This window comes from Capricornis sumatraensis, chromosome 17 (genome assembly GCF_032405125.1).
Source record: "Capricornis sumatraensis isolate serow.1 chromosome 17, serow.2, whole genome shotgun sequence".
NCBI classification, from domain to species: Eukaryota; Metazoa; Chordata; class Mammalia; order Artiodactyla; family Bovidae; genus Capricornis; species Capricornis sumatraensis.
Genome location: NC_091085.1, coordinates 60,225,427 through 60,242,809, shown reverse-complemented (window position 1 = coordinate 60,242,809; position 17,383 = coordinate 60,225,427). Strand labels below are relative to the sequence as shown.

The 17,383-nt window shown below is 45.4% G+C and overlaps 2 protein-coding genes across 3 annotated transcripts in view; both read left to right on the top strand.

Annotated features, from left to right (window-relative positions):
• Positions 1-557: 557 nt before the first annotated feature.
• PSMD9 (proteasome 26S subunit, non-ATPase 9) lies at positions 558-17,194 on the top strand. 2 transcript variants are annotated; one of them, XM_068990022.1, is made up of 6 exons: positions 558-771; positions 4,798-4,900; positions 7,770-7,975; positions 10,118-10,219; positions 15,464-15,552; positions 15,878-17,194. In XM_068990022.1, the coding sequence occupies exons 1-6, from the start codon at positions 634-636 to the stop codon at positions 15,903-15,905; spliced, it is 666 nt and encodes a 221-aa protein (XP_068846123.1). In that variant the 5' UTR covers positions 558-633; the 3' UTR covers positions 15,906-17,194. The 2 variants fall into 2 exon arrangements, with proteins under 2 accessions (XP_068846123.1, XP_068846124.1); XM_068990023.1 differs by lacking the exons at positions 4,798-4,900; positions 7,770-7,975.
• CFAP251 (cilia and flagella associated protein 251) overlaps positions 16,105-17,383 on the top strand; it is a 74,690-nt gene continuing 73,411 nt past the window's right edge. Inside the window, exon 1 of the mRNA XM_068990020.1 lies at positions 16,105-16,122. The gene's annotated coding sequence lies outside the window, so the exon portion shown is untranslated. The remainder of the gene's footprint in view (positions 16,123-17,383) is intronic.

Genomic DNA, 17,383 nt, shown 5'->3' with positions numbered 1-17,383 from the left:
AGTTGTTTGCATTTTGCAAACAGGTCAACACTATGTCATATGAATATCATACGTCATATGAATGTCAACACTATGAGATAGATTGCTATCAATAGCCAACCAACTCACGGATGAGGAAACGGAGGCTCAGTGAAGTGATTTATCTAGGCCACTACTGGCAGTAAGAGGCAAGAGCTGGGATTTGAACCCAAGCTTATAGGCTTTGCAAAACCAGGAATCTTGAGTATTTTGTAAACCCTCAAGGACTGTGTAGATGCAGAGCTGAAGTGGAGCGCCACGCACAGTGCGCTGCCCCATGCATACAGGAGGCGCTCAATACATAGCTGAATGAATGAGAAAAGAAAGTGAGTCAACTAGAGAGAGTTCATCATGTCCTGGTCTGGGCCAGCGCTTGGGTGGGACTGAGAATCCATCCGTCCTCATGCCTCCCGCCAAGTTACCACAGGACCACGTGTTCCAGCAGGGTGTGGTTTCTGGTGACCACGCCCCACAGACAAAACCACACCTTTTACTTTTCCGGGCTCCCGCGAACAGCCGAGGTGTTTTGGCCCGCGCGCGGAGCCGTAGCTACAGTTTTCTCGGGCGTCCGCGGCCGGGAAATCGGCTGTTCCAGGTCCCGGGTAGACGTGCACAATGTCGGAAAAGGCAGGGAGTCAGAGTGGGGGCTCCTCGGAGGCCGGTGGTGTAACTGTCAGCGACATTCAGGAACTGATACGGCGCAAGGAGGAGATCGAGGCCCAGATCAAAGCCAATTATGAAGTGCTGGAGAGCGTGAGTGTGGGAACTGGGCTCCTGGGCGGGCTGGGAGGCCCCGCAACGCATTCCTGACGCGGCCCCAGGCCGGGCAGTCAGGCAAGTAACGTGAATAACTAGGAAGGATTCGAATCGATGTTCTAGCAAGCATTTATGGAGCCCTCACTGGGAGCTGTGTTAAACGCTTCACATTGGTTAACGCATTTAATCCTCCCAATAATCTTTTGAGGTGAGTTCTATTATTTCCCCCATTTTAGGGATGGAGAAACAGACATTACTTAAACCTGCCTGAAGTCACAGCTCAGTTCAGTCGCTCAGTCGTGTCCGCCTCTTTCAGGGGGGATTTGCAGAGGCAGGGTGATAATTATATCTGTCATCAGTCGTACAGTTACCAGATGTCCTGTAACCACTTTACCTTAGAGCTTCTTAAACTTTAATGTGTACGCGAATCACCTGGCGATCTTGTTAAAATTCAGATTCTGATGATGCACGGGTGTGTGGGAACAGCTACTGCATTTCTGCAAATTCCCAGCGATGCTGATGCCACTGGTGTAAGAACATAACAGGAAAGGTTTACTATCCTTACGGTGTAAGGAGGAAACTGGGGCCAAGAGTGGGGCAAACCCTTGCCTAGGGTCCTGTACGTCGGAAGTGGCTGTGATGGGGTTACTTCTCAGGTGTCTCTGGCTCCAAAACGGATACAGTTTTTCTTAAGCCACCTAGCGTAAAACCACAAATCAATTTGCCGAGGAAGAGTAAATGAATTACATTCTATACAGGGTGGATGAAGTGCAATGTAGGTGATGGTTATAAGATGAAGTATCATGTGGAGGCCAGGGTACCCTTTTACTGGGTGCTGACTTCGTGCCTGAATTGATCTGGTTTATGTGTATGCTATATCCTGGAATCCTCTTAACTGCTCTATGAAGTTGGTATGTTACTCTGGGGCTTAGAAAGGGGAAGTCACAAGATGAGATTTAGATTTTATGCCTAGGGAATCCAGAATCTGTGCTTTCAAGTGGTTTCTCACACCTTAGGTATTTTTCTACTGCAGGCAGGATGCTGTGTCTGTATACCTCCTGTACTGTTACTCCCTTGTTATTTTCCTTTAAGTTAACCCATTTTTTTTTACTTAATTTTATTTTTAAAGGAAATTTTGTAACTTCACAGCATATGAAAACATAAGAATCTCTTTCCTTAAATGTGAACTAATGAAAGTGATCCCCCCAAAAGGTGATCTGTCCATGTATCTGTCACCTGATGAATGGATAATGAAATGTGGTCTGTCCATACAATGGGATATTACTTAAATAAAAAACAGTGAAGTGCTACATATGCTACAAAAGATCATGAACTTTGAAAGCTAAGTGAAAGAAATTCATCACAAAAGGCCACACATTTTATGATACCATTTATATGAAATATCTAGAATAGGCAAATTCATGGACAGAAGGTAGATTCGTGGTTGCCAGGGGCTGAGGGGAGGGGGAGATGGAAGTGGCTGCTAGTGGGTCAGAGTTTCTTTTTGGAGGGTGGTGAAAGTGTTTATAAATTGATTGTGGTGATGATTTCATAATTCTATGAATATTCTAAAAACCACTGAATGGTACATTTATTTATTTGGCTGCACCACGCAGCATGATCTTAGTTACTTGACCAATGATGGAAACTGTGCTCCCTGCAGTGGAAGCACAGAATTCTTAACCACAATGGCACCCCACTCCAGTACTCTTGCCTGGAAAATCTCATGGACAGAGGAGCCTGGTAGGCTGCAGTCCATGGGGTCGCTAAGAGTCTGATATGACTGGGTGACTTCACTTTCACTTTTCACTTTCATGCATTGGAGAAGGAAATGGCAACCCACTCCAGTGTTCTTGCTTGGAGAATCCCAGGGACGGGGGAGCCTGATGGGCTGCCGTCTGTAGGGTCACACAGAGTCGGATACAACTGAAGCGATTTAGCAGCAGCAGCAGCAGACTGCCAGGGAAATTCAGAATTGTACACTTTAAATGGGTGGATTGCATAGTGTATGAATTACATCTGAATAAAGCTGTTTTAAAAAATGGAGAGGCCCAGATATAACAAGTGATATGGAGATAATATGGAGACCAACACCACTTTTTCCTTGACTACTGGAGGGTTGATGATATTTGGAAAGGGAATACGTATTTTAGATTCAGGGTTATTAAATGCCTTGTATATGAGTTGCCAGTGGCTCAGGTCCCAACGTTGGAAACCAGTCTCTGATGCAGTATTGCCTTACTGCAATCAGGAAGGCCAGTCAACTCTTAATCATTGTGAGCATACAGGAGGCAGATACAGATATTTAGCCCCTGGCACATTTATACTGTATCTATAGAGAGTCCTGGGTTAAGGGAGTATACGAGACCCCCTTCCCCATGAACAGAAAACAGTAAGTGTAACCCACAGGCTTTCAGAAAGAAAGGGAGAGAAGTGAATGGAATCCCTCCCCTTGGAACCTGTGTACGGTCAGCAGTTGGTCTCTGTGCTGATCATTACAGCCCTCATTTATTACTTTCTGTGTGTATTAGTTTCCTGGGGTCACCATAACAAATGATCACAAACTTGGTGGCTTAAAACAGCAGAAGGTTATCCTCTCTCAGTTGTGGAGACCAGCAGTGTGAAATCAAGGAGTTGGTAGGTTTGATTCCTTCTGGAGCTCTGGGGGAGAAGCCATTCCCTGCCTCTCTCCTAAATTCTGGTGGCTCCTGGCCATCCTTGGCTGGTTGCAGTGTCGCTCTAATCCCTGCCTCTGTCTTCGTGGCCTACTTTCTGCATCTCTCTGTCCCATTTCTCCTTCTCCTTTCTTTTATCAGGATACCCATCGTTGGATATAGGGACCACCCGAAATCCAGGAAGATCTCTTCTTGTGATCCTTTACTTAATTATATCTGCAAAGATCATTTTTCCAAATAAGGTCACATTCACAGGTTCTCAGGGTTAGGACTGGGACATATCTTTTTGGGGGCTGCTCTTCACCACTGTGAATGTGTGTGGCACTGTGCTAAGCACCCTACGTAGGTCAATTAGTTAATTCTCAGAACAGGTGTGAAGTGAGGCGAGTGTCATTTTTCCCATTCTATAATTGAGGAAGCTGAGGCCCAGAGAGGTGAACATATTAACCAAGGATACCCAGCTTGTATGTGGCAGAATTGAACTTGAAATCAAAGTCTGCAAAAACCCAGCTGTATGTCATATAATATGATTCATTGCTGTTGTGCACCATGCTCTGATTTAGGTAGGAAAAGACTTTAAAAATATGAAAATGGCAATTCCTTGGTGATGCAGTGGTTAGAACTCTGCTTTCACTGCTGAGGGGGTAGGTTTAGCTCCTGATCAGGGACTAAGATCCCACAAGCCATGCAGCACAGCTGAAAGAAACAAACCATTATAACAGATGTATTGTTTTCAATAGGGAATACATTGCCATGGTCAAAATTCAATGTTTACAATAGGATATAAGTTGGAAAGTCTCTCTCCCTTCCCTGTCCCCAGCCACCCCTTTCCTCTACCCCAGATGGCAACTGGTAATATCAGTGTATCCTTCCAGGGATGAAAGGCCTGTTTGAAGGTCCCTTCAGATCTCTCTTTATTTTCAGAAGAACCAAAGTCCTGCCTCAGCTGGGTGCTCTTGGGGGTTTTTACCCTCCTCTAACCTCCAAGGTCACCAGCCAGGTGTCAGCTGCCCATAGGAGGGAGGGTCTGGAGGAGTTGAGGTAGCAACTGGCCTTGAGGGTGATGCTCAAAGGAGTCATTAGTTTTATCTGTACTGCTCTAATGTCAGAAAAGAGAGTGGGTCTGCTCATTACTGGTGTTGTTAAAAGTCAGCTAAACAATGGTGCCCACCTGCGAGGGCAGTGGCGGGAGGGCGTGGGAGAGGGCCTGGTCTGTGCGAAGTGACCCATACATGGCCGCTGTGGTCACTGGCACCTTTGCACGACTTCAGAGGAGCAGAGTCAGGGGAAGGAGGGCTTGAGGACTTCATACCTGTAAAACCTTCCTGACCTTGTATCTTCCCTCCAGCAAAAAGGCATCGGGATGAACGAGCCACTGGTGGACTGCGAGGGCTACCCCCGGGCAGATGTGGACCTGTACCAAGTCCGAACTGCAAGGCACAACATTGTCTGTGAGTGACCCTGGCTGGGGATGTTCCCCCACCTTGCAGCAGGAAGTGTACAGGGCACAAAGAAGTCACCAGTATTCCATATGCCTGCTTCCCTCTCCTCTCCCTTGATGAGATCATCTCCTTGTCCCCATGGAGAGACTGAGAACTATGGGAATGGGATAGACTCTAGGGGTCTATATTTATGGTCTCATTTTTCTTTTTTTTTAAATCCCTTTTTTAAAAGTTTGTTTTATTTTTTGGCCTCACCATGTGGCATGTGGGATCTTAGCTCCCTGACCAGGGATCAAACCCATGCTCCCTGCATTGGAAGCATGGAGTCTTAACCACTGGACCTCCAGAGAAGTCCTGTGGTTTCATTTTTCATTTTGCTTTTAGGAACCTTGCTTCATTGTGGAAACTTTTATTGCAGTAACAACAGAAACCCAAGGCAGCTATGGCTTACAATCCCAATCAAATCAGTTACATGTGAGGAAGTATGTTTTGCTGTTAATGATAGTGACCCGACTATGGACATTCAAGCAGAAAATAGCTCAGTCCCTCAGTAAAGACATTTGGAGGTCGGCTGTGCAGGGCTAGTCTTCAGAAACCCGGGCTCTGCCATCCTTAGGAAATCTTGTCCATCTTCAGGGTCACCATATCCATGTGGCAGGCGGGAAGAAAGGGGAGGAAGAAGGTAGGAAGGACACAAGCTCCTCTGCCAGCTGGTACACCTCCTGTTAAGCATCTGTCCTGCAAGTCCCATGCCCACGTCCTGCATCAGTTTCTGCTTTCCTCGTATAGGCTCCCCTGCCTGCAAGAAATGTACCCACAGTGGGCATGTTGTTATCTTAAGTAAAATATCTTATGTATATAAATGTATATAGTGTATCCCTGGAGAAGGAAATAGCAACCCACTCCAGTATTCTTGCCTGAGAGATCCCATGGACAGAGGAGGCTGGCAGGTTACAGTCCATGGGGTTGCAAAGAGTTGAGGATGACTTAGCACCTAAACAACAGTATAGTATGTATGTATGTGTTTATTATCAAGGAACAGAGAGAGTGGATAGAGGTTGGGTAGTTTATTTGACTTCTGCTTCTGCTGTAACAAATCATTACAGACTTAGTGGTTTAAAATGTCACAGGTTGGGACTTCCCTAGTGGTCCAGTGGTTAAGACTTTGCCCTTACAGTGCAGGAGGTGTGGGTTTGATCCCTGGTCGAGGAACTAAAATCTCAACACGCCTTGTGGCCAAAAAAGAAACAAAACATAAAACAGAAGCAATATTGTAACAAATTCAGTCAAGACTTTAAAAATGGCCCACATCAAAAAAAAAAAAAATCTTAAAAAAAAGTCACAAATGTATTATCTTACATTTCTGGAAGTGAGATGTCCACGTGGGTCTCACTATGTTAAAATCAAGGTGTCAATAGAGCTGTGTTCCCTCCAGAGAATTCATTTCTTTGTCTTTTCCAGTCTCTAACAGCTGCCCACCTTCCTTGACTTGTAGCCTTTCCATCTTCAAAGCCACTGGTCACTTCTCTCCAGTTTCTGAGGCTGTCATCATGTCTTTCTCTCATTCTCCTGCCTCCCTCTTTTACTGATAAAGACCCCTGTGATCACCCTGGGCTACCCCTTGAATAATCCAGGATAGCCTCCCATCTCAGGGCTCTTAACTTAATCCCACCTGTACAGCCTCCCTTGCCATGTCAAGTAGCAGATTCACAGGGTCTGGATTTAGGATGTGAGCATCCTTCCTTGGGGCCACTTTTTATGCTGCCACAGCTAGGCAACCAATGATTTCTACAGCAAGGGCATATCAGATAGAAGGAAGCTGATCATCTGCATTACTCCTCCCACTTTATTAGCTTCTTTTGGGCTGCACTGTGCCTTTGTTGCTGCACTCGGGCTTTCTCTAGGGCTCCTCTTCGCAGCGCGCTGGCTTCTCGCTGCAGTGGCTTCTCTTGTTGCCGAGCATGGGCTCTAGGGGCTGGGCTTCAGTAGTTGTGGCAGATGGGCTCAATTGCCCCACATCATGTGGAATCTTCCCAGACCAGGCATCAAACCCGTGTCCCCAGCATTGGCAGGCGGGTTCTTAACCACTGGCCCACCAGGGAAGTCCTACTTTATCCCCTTGATGACTTCTGTTTTACCTGTGTGAATCTTAACTCTATCTGCAGCATGCTTTGGTATAAGTTGTCTTTAGGTTAAAAAAAAAAAAAGTTACCCAGACCCCAGCCACTCTGCTGGACTGGCCTGCAGAGACAGCTTACTCGACTTAACTTTGTTCCCCACATTTTGAGTTAACTGGCAGTACTAAAAAAAATCAGAGGACTTCATCCCCAAACTCCTGGTTTCCAGCTGTTTTCACTGTTGCCTCTCCCATGCTGAGCACCACCAGTCGTGTGTTGCTAGATGGGGCGTCTTCTGGAAGCATTAAGAGAAAAGTGAGGTCCTCCTTGGCTCCAGCCTGCTTCCCTTGGTCGCTTGCTCATGGTGCTGCCCCTTGTGTATGCTTGAGCTTCTGGCCGTGGATTCAGCTGGACGAGTCCCTCCTCCTGGCCACCTTTCAGGCCTCCACTGAACTGGTGCTACCTTTGGCAGGCCTTCCTTGATCTTCTAGACGAGCCAGGTCAGGGCCGATGGGCGGGTCAGCCCGCATCGTGGTCATCAGGTGTCACTGTAATCACTCATCCCTTGGCTGCTCTCCTTGCAGCACTGTAAGCTTCATGAGGACAGCCCCTCTGTCTTGTTTGTAGATGAGTCCTCAGTGTCTGGCTCAACCTCTGGGATAAAATAGGCACTCATTAAATATTTAGTGAATGAATGTAGGGGGCATGTCTCATGTCCTCTGCTGTCTTTTCTTGGCCCCTGATACGATGCTCTCCTTCAGGCCTGCAGAATGACCACAAGGCGGTGATGAAGCAGGTGGAAGACGCCCTACACCAGCTGCATGCTCGCGACAAGGAGAAGCAGGCCCGGGACCTGGCCGAAGCCCACAGGGAGGCCCTGAGCCGCGACCAGAGCCAGGGCCGAAGCCCTGCCCAGGCCTTTGCCAAAGTGAACAGTGTCAGCCCCGGCTCCCCCGCCAGCATCGCAGTAAGCCAGGGCTGACTCCCTGAGCCCACAGCCTGAGGGTGCCTTGAGGTGGACTTGAGGCTGGGGCACTGTGGACAGACAGACCCACACTGTCTCCAGGGCAGCAGACACCACGGAGGGCCAGCGGGAGTTAGGCCGTGCTGCCCACTCAAGGAGCCATGAGGGAAACCCTGGGCCACAAGGTGGAAGGCAATAGATGTCCCAGGAGGGAAGGAGGCTCTCTTCCTGGGCCTGATTTTCACTGGGCATTGAGTAACAGGCAGGAGAGTGACAGCAATAGCTGCCACTTACTGAGCCCTTGCTTTGCAGCACGAGTCCTGGCAAGTGAGCTCGCCTGGTGTGTTTTGACAAGTTTTAACAGCTTTAATTGGTATATAGGTCACATGCCGTAACTTTTATCCATTTAAGGTACATATATGATTGAGTGGCTTTTGGTGTATTAACAATTAGGAGTCAGATTTTAGAGTATTTTCATTGTTCTGAAAAGAAACCAATTAGGCATTACACCTCAACCCCCGATGCCCCTAAACCCCTGGCACCCACCAGTCTGCTTTCTGTTTCTATGAATTTGCCTGCTTTGGACATTTCATATATGAGTGAATGGAATCATACAATATGTGGTCCTCTGTGTCTGGCTTCTCCCTCTTAGTATCATGTTTTCAAGGTCTGTCCGTGTTGGAGCATGTATGTCAATTTCACTCCTTTTTCATTTTCTAAAGTTTTTTACTGGAGAATAGTTGATTTATGGTGTTGTGTTAGTTTCAGGTATATAGCAAAGTGAAGAAGTTATACATATACATATATCCACTCCTTTTTGGATTCTTTTCCCATTCAGTCCATTACAGAGTACTGAGTAGAGTTGCCTGTGCTATACAGCAGGTTCTTATTAGTTATCTATTTTATACATAGTTGTATATAATCTCCCAATTTATCTCTCTCCCATGTCCATTCCTTTTTCTGAGTATAGTATGGTGTCTGGATAGATCACACTTTGTTTATGCATTCATCAATTCGTTTCCATTTTCTGGCTATTATGAATAATGCCTCTGTGAACATGATATACAGATTTTTATATAGAGCTGCAATTTATGTTGAATCCCACAGCCACCCTCTAGAGTAGGTACCATTTCACCCATGGGGAAAAGGCTCGAACCCCTGAAGTACTTTTTGCTAGGACACATAGCTTCTAGAAGGCAGAATTGGGTCCTGCCAGTCATCTTTAGTGATCGTAAGACTGTGGGTTACATGTTTTATCCACCACTGTGCACACGACACGGAGAAGGCAATGGCATCCCACTCCAGTGTTCTTGCCTGGAAAATCCCATGGACGGCGGAGCCTGGTGGGCTGCCCTCTGTGGGGTCGCACAGAGTCGGACACAACTGAAGCGACTTAGCAGCAGCAGCAGCAGTGCACACAACATCGGGTACAGAGTTGTCGTCGACCCGTGACGAGTATTTGTGGAAGCGATGGAGGAACTGTGATCTGTGTTCTGAGGGTCACTCTTATCCTGGGTCAGCGTTGTGCCCCTGGCTGCTAGAATGGGGCCTTCTAGGGCAAATGTGTCTAAATGCTGACTCTTGAACAAAGTAAGCCAGATTGGCCTGCCACTCCTTGCCCCCGCACCTGGGTCAGGGCCAGGACCAGGACCAGAGAGCTTTGCCTCGTGTTCCTCAAGGCCTGCACCACTGCCAGCTTTCACCAGGCACTGGGCAGACCTGACCGGCCACCTTTTGCTCACTTTGTGCCTGGAGGAACCGCTGGAGGAGCTGGCCCAGTTATGCGCTGCCCCTCCTGATGTATCTAAACCCTAACCTCTTTGCTTCGTGCCTGCCATTCTTCTCTGTGGAAAACATGCTCATTAAAAAAAAAAAAATCAGAGTATAATTGCTTTGCAGCATTGTGTTTCTGTTGTACAGTGAAGTGAATCAGCCATACATATACATATATCCCCTCCCTCATAAGCCTCCCTCCCACCCCAACTCCCATCCCACCCCTCTCGGCCACCACAGACCGCCGAGCTGAGCTCCCTGTGCCATACAGCAGATTCCCACTGAAAATGTGTGCATTAAGTTAGGACTGTCTGAGAGGGTGAAGCACACTGAAGCTCTCTCCTGACTTCCTGTTTTCTCTTCTCTCTTTAGGGTCTGCAAGTGGATGATGAGATTCTGGAGTTTGGCTCTGTGAACACCCAGAACTTCCAGTCACTGCAGAACATCGGCAGTGTGGTCCAGCACAGTGAGGGGGTGAGCTGGAGGGCATGTGGAGTCTGGCCAGTGACCCCGGAACTGCCGGGGCAGGAGCTGTGGCCGGGGTGTGGGCCAGCTGCCCTCGGGGGGGCTGTTACCCAAGCGCAGTCCTTCCCGCACAGGGCCTTTACTTTGGCTGTTCCCTCCGCCTAGAATGCTTGTCCCCCTGATTTCTGGCAGGCATCGGGCCAAGAAGCAGTTGGCTGGTGTCGGTGCCCTGCTAGAGGTCAGGCCCTCATTTCCACACTGACTGACACCTTCATTCGGTCTGTACTTAGATGGAAGTTTATAATTTTGTTTTTTATCAAACTCATTAGTTTCGCACTTTATGGCTTGTATCTCCTTAAAGAAAGTCTTCTAGTGCTTTTATGGGTTTGTTTTTAGCTTTTCTTTAATCCATCTGGCATGTATCTTTTATTATTTTTTTTATAACAGTTTGACTGAGGTACAGTTTACATACCTTCCAGGTCACCCATTTAAAGTGCATAATGTACTCATTTTTAGTCTGTTCATAGAGTTGGGCATCCATCACCCCAATCAGTCTTATTTATTTTTAAAATTTTTATTTATTTATTATTTTTTACAATCACCTCAGAAAAAAGCTTCATTCCCACTAGCAGTCACTCCCATTTTCCCCATACCTACCAACCCCTGGCAGCCACTAAACTACTCTTTGTCTCTACTGCTGCTAAGTCACTTCAATCGTGCTCAACTCTGTGTGACCCCATAGACGGCAGCCCACCAGGCTCCCCCGTCCCTGGGATTCTCCAGGCAAGAACACTGGGGTGGGTTGCCATTTCCTTCTCCAATGCATGAAAGTGAAAAGTGAAAGTGAAGTCACTCGGTCGTGTCTGACTCTTTGCGACCCCATGGACTGCAGCCCACCAGGCTCCTCCATGGGATTTTCCAGGCAAGAGTACTGGTGTGGGTTGCCATTGCCTTCTCCACAGTCTTGCTTATTCTGGATATTTCATGTAAATAGGATCGTATAGTATGTGATTTATACTGTGTATATATATACACAGATATATACTGTGATATATCCTGTATATATACTAAGTGATATATATGTATCATTTAGTGTAGTGTTTTCAAGATTCATCCATGTCAATACTTCATTCCTTTTTATGACCAAATAGTATCCCATTGTATGGATAGGCCATACTTTATTTATCCATTCATTAGTTGACGAATATTCAGGTTGTTTCCACTTTGGGGTATTATTATAGAGTAATGCTTCTGTGAACATTCTATAGAAGTTTGTGTGTGCACATATGTTTTCATTTCTGTTGGATTCATAGTTCATCTGAAATTAATTTTTGTGAATGGTGTGAAGCAGGGTCTCAGACATAATTTTTTCCCCAAATGGATAGTAGTTGTTCCAGTATTGTGTATTGAAAAGTTAGTACTTTACCCACTCTTTTATATTGCCACATCTGTTATATGATTTTTGTATGTGGGATTCTTTGTTTCTTTGGTCTGTTTGTTGGAACCTTTCTGGGGTTTCCTAGAACAAATCCATTTGTCCTGCTCTGCTTCTCTTTAACCCTTTGCCAGAAAAGGTGTATTGGTGAGTGAAAAAAATCACCCCAAAACTTCAGCAACTTGAAGCTTCAAGCATCTATTAGCTCATACAGTATGGGGGTCAGGCAGTGTCCAGGAGTCATTCATGTAGCTGGGTGGTTTTGGTTCAGGGCCTCTCATGAGGTTGTGATCAAGATGAAAGCAGAGGTTGCCGTCATCTGAGGGCTTGACCGAGGTTAGAAAATCTGTGTCTGAGGTGCCTCACTCACGTGGCTGTTGGCAGGAGACTGAGGTCCTCAGCATGTGGGTCTCCACAGTGCTGCTTGAGTGCCCCCGCAGCATGGCGGCTGGCTTCTCCCCGAGTGGGCAGTCCAAGTGAGAGCAGAGAGCCGAGGGCAGCGCCTTCTGACTCAGTCTGAAGATTCACACTATCAATTCCGCCGTCTTCTATTTGTTAGAAGCAAGTCCAGTCCTCACTCAAAAGGAAAGGAATTAGGCTTTAACTCTAGAAGGAAAGAATTTCGAAGCATTTATTTATCACTGTGGCAGTACACCTTTGTCATCTCTTTACTGTCCCATCACCATTTTAGTGAGGTTTCTAGAGAGGATGCATTGTGTTATTTTTACCAAAGTCTCTCTTTTTTACTCCTTCTTCCCCACCCCACCTCCCCAGCTTGCTAGTGTGTTAGAGTTTACTCATGTTTCTTGGGTACCTTGCTACATGTAACAATACTTTTAAACTTTGTAGTTGTCTGGGCTCATTGTTACTGGTTTGTGTTGTAAATATGTCTCTCTTTCTTTTTTTTTTTTTTTGCCCCCTAGAAGAGGTAGTACTTACTAATGGCAAAAACAGGACGAAAAAACATAATGAAAAACCTCCCTCTCCTCCAGGTTCATTTCCTTTCCTCCAAAGGCAGCTGCTTTGCAACTGTGTCCTTCCAGGGACAGGTTCTTTGTGCATTAGCATTGAGAGCTACTGGATGCTTTAAGTTAAGGCCTGATGTACCCACAGCAGAATTCACCCTTTTCAGTGTGTAGTTCTGTGAGTTTTGACAACTGTATGTGTATGTAAATATCACCAAATGAAGATACGTCACAGTTCTGCAACCCAAAATGGCCTCATCCTTGTGTAGTTAACTTCTCCCCATGCCTCATGCCCAGGAAACCACGGATCTGTGCTCCACTCCTGTGGTTTTACCTTTTCCAAAATGTTGCATAAGTGAAACTGTGTAGTATAAAGCCCTTTAAGGGGCTTCCCTGGCAGTCTGGTGGTTAAGAGTCTGTGCTTCCATTGCACGGGGTGCAGGTTTAGTCCCTGGTCAGGGAACTGAGACCCTGCATGCCACGTGGCACGGCTGAAAAAAAGTCCTGTAAGTCTGGCTACTTTCACCCAGCGTCCTGCATCTGCGGTTCTTCCAAGCGGGCATGTGCATCTGTAGTTCATCCCTTTTCACCACTGGGTAGTAATCCGTTGCATAATGACCCCCAGACTCTTCATCCGTTTTCCCAGCATGGGACATTTAGGTTGTTTCCAGTTTTTGGTGGTTACTCATAATAGCTACTGGTTTCTAATCTGTCTCTTCTAGTTAAATACAGTCTTAGGCTATTTATAGCTAAAAAATCTGTTTTTGTTAACACAGGTGTAATTGACGTATAACATTATATGAATACTATTTTCAGGTGTAAAACATAATAATTCAATGTTTCTATATTTTGCGAAATGATTGCCACAACAAGTCTAGTTAACATCTGTCACCATACATAGTAGTTACAAGGTTACAAGGTTTTTTTTTTGTGATGTGTACTTTTAAGATTAGCAACTTTGAAATATGCAAGAGAATATTATTATATTCCATATTGTACAGCATGGTGACTAGTTAATAATACTGCATGAGTCCTTTTTGATAAAGGCAGTTATTTAACATTTTGTAGGAAATTTCATTCTAAAGAATATAAATTCCAATATATCAAACAGATAAGTTGAACTGCTGGGATGGGCTGGAGGTGGGGTGGGGGCAGTATCACACTCTCAGGGCCCTGGGTCCACCTAGAACCAGAGCTCAGCTTGAGAATCATGGATCTGGGTTTCCATGGTCTGCTCTGTGAATTGGAAAAATAAAATCTTTTTTTAACCCCATAGCATTCTATTGTTAGACATTTAGGGAGTTTCCAATTTTATGGAAACTTGGAAATTAACACCCTTGTAGACAAATCTCTGTTTCTGTAGATAAGTTTTTAAAGGTGAGTTTCTGGATCAAATGCATGTATTTTCAAAGGAAAAAAAAATCTTAAAACAATATTTCTTTTTAATAAAAATAGTGTATATTCAACCATAAAAAAAGAATGGTGTACTGATATCCTATAACAGTAACAATCCTTGAAAGAATTTGTGCTAAGTGAAAGAAGCCAGACACAAAGGGCCACATATTTTAGAATTCCATTTATATGAAATGTTCAGAAGAGGCAAATCCATAGAGACAGAAAGTAGAGAGGTGGTTTCCAGGGGTTGGGGAGGAGGGACTAGAGAGTGGTTGCTAGTGGGCACGGAGTTTCTTTTTGGGTGACGGAAATACTCTGAAATTAGGTGGTGATGGTTGGACCAATCTCTGAATTTACTAAAACCCACTGAATTGTATACTTTATTATTACTTTTAAAAATATGTATTTATTTGGCTGCATTGAGTCTTAGTTGTGGCCACCTGGGATCTTTGTTGCGGCATGCAGGATCTAGTTCCCTGACCAGGGATTGAACCCAGGCTCCCAGCATTGGGAACGAGGAGTCTTAACCATTGACTACCAGGGAAGTCTCAAAATTTCTATTATTTTTAATTGAAGGAGAGGTGATTTATTTTTTTAAATTATTTATTTAGCTGCCTGGGGTCTTAGTTGTGGCACACGGGGACTTTGTGCTCACCGGCAGTGAGCAGCCTTGGTTGCCACGCAGCATGTGGGAACTTGCTTCCCCAACCAGAGCTTGAACCCATGTCCCCTGCATTGTAAGGCAGATTCTTAACCACTGGACCCCCAGGGAAGTCCCTGAAGAATATAGTTGATTTATAACACATGGGACCTTTTAGGACATATATTCATGGATTCATGCTTCGCTGGTTTTGTTTTATTTTTACTAAACCTACTTACTCACTGTACTATATTTGAACAATACCTTATTGAGGGGTATTTTGGGTGTTTTCAGTTTTTGGAATTTTTAAATAGTCCGGGATGAATGCTTTGTTTCTTTATCATCTTGTACTTTTGCAAAAGATATCTTGTATGCACCTTTTAAAGATTTTGTTGTTGTTGTTGGGGAGGTATGTTTCTCCAGGAGGATGGTACCAAATCTGTAGCCCTACTGGCTCCCCCCAGAGTGCCAAGTCCCCCACATTCTTGCCAATTGCAGAAATTACGTTTAGAATAAGCGTCCTGGGACTTTCCTGGTGGTCCAGTGGCTAAGACTCTGTACTCCCAATACAGCGGGCCCAGGTTCGATCACTGGTCAGGCAACTAGATCTCATATCTTGCAACTAAGACCTGGCACAGCCAAATAAATAAATAAAAGCAAAAAAATATATTTTTTAAAGCCTCCTTACCAATCTGGTGGGCAAAAAACAAAACAAACAACCCCCCCCCGCCCCCCACCCCAAGTATCTCAGCCTTCTAGCCTGAATCTCTTTGAATGCTAAGGAGGCTGAACATAAAATGAGCTTATTTTCCTTTCAGAAGCCCCTGAATGTGACAGTGATGCGCAGAGGGGAGAAACACCAGCTTAGACTCGTGCCAACACGCTGGGCGGGAAAAGGACTGCTGGGGTAAAGTATCTGTGTCCATTCATTCACACTGCAGTGTCTGCTGCATGCTTGTTAGACATAAAGCTGTAGGCAGGAGGTGGGGTCGTCGGGGAAGGAAGGGAATTTCCAGATTACCTGTAGCAACTCATGATGAATCTTTTTGGCAGGATTGAGATTGCAGGTGTGGAGATGAAGGGAGCCCTGGTCACTCTGGGTCTTTCATTAACTGGGTGTTTGTGTTGAATGAATGAGAAAGCACGTAGGTGAAAAGCTCAGAAGGGATCACTTCTGATCTTCCTGAACGGAGCCACCAAACTTACATACTGTTTCCTTTTTTTTCTTCCAGCTGCAACATTATTCCATTGCAAAGATGACTGTCCCTGAGGAATGGAAACAGCAAAGCATCTTCCTTTGCCCCAGACCTGGGTCTAGTGGGCTTTTCCTCCTCTTCTTTTCTGCCTGAAGCTCAAGGATCTCAAAGAGACTGGACGCCTGAACTTCTAGGTGGTGGAAACGCTGTGGCCTCTCAGTTTAATCTCTCGGGATTAAGGCATTGTTAAAAACCTGATTTGTGTTTCACATCTCTTGCAGGTTAGGCCATGACCCTAAATGAGACTCCTCTGGATGGTGAGGAAGTGGGCGGGAGTTATTCTGGCAGGTGCTGATGTGACTTTGTTCTTCTAGAAATCTTTTTTTTTCCCCCAAATAAACCCAGTTTTACAGTATTGATATGATCATGTTATCACCCTTGGTGAATTTCCTATGAACCTCTCAAAGCAAAGCTCAGACAGGAGTTAGAAAGTTCCTCATAGAAAGTTGGGCAGAACAGATCAACAGTTGTGCTGCATTTGACTAACAATATCTCTGGAACATGATTTTTCAGTGAATGAGGTTTCTAAGCACTCAGGCTGCACCATCTGCTTTTGCATTGCAGCACTGCTGCTCTGGCTACAGAAATTGCACCCTCAGCATTTGGATCTCTAGGGCCACAGCTCCCTCTAAGGGGAGCCAGGAAGCACGCCTGGTAGCTCAGTATGGTGTCAGCTTCCTTTCCATAACCCACCTGAGAGCAGAAAGGTCCTTTTCTGGAATAAAAGACCCTGCAAGTTAGCCTCTAATGATTTTTCATAATTGGACCTCCTAAGGTGTGCTGACGTTACTGTTGAGAATCAGCAGGGTGTGCAGACCTGGCTTCTTGAAAATGCTGATTCCTCCTGCCTGCCTTTTATTTTCTTCCTTGAACATGGCAACGTGAGTTTAAGTGATACTTAGTGACTCCCTGTTTTACTTTCCTTCTCTCGTCATCGTATTACAATGCTGTGACTCCACAGTTTCTGCTAGACCACCTTCTGTTTCAGAGGGCATAGGCACATTCTGCTGAACACATACTCCAGTTCCTCAGGACTGGATTTGCTTGGCTTGGATACAGATACCAGGTCGTCCTGACAGGAGTCAGTACTGGGTGTGCTCCTATCCATGGGCTCTCATGCTCAACTGAAAAGACCTCCTATTGAGTACGTGCCCCAAACCATGTACCCTAGCCAAATTTCCACTTGGATTTCCCCGCCTTGTAGTCACAGATGTACTGTGTTTACCAGTGTTTGCTGTTCAAATTGTTTTTTCTGATTCCATGTGTTTTCCAATCTCTTTTTATAAACCCTAGACTATAATAAACACGGTTTGTCCCATCTAGTAATCCCTTTTATTTTTTTGAGATGTGTGTATATGAAGATCCCCTGGAGTAGAAAATGGCAACCCACTCTAGTATTCTTGCCTGGAAAATTCCATGGGCAGAGGATGGAGGCTACAGTCCATGGGGTTGCAGAGTTGGATAGGACTGAGCACACAGCCA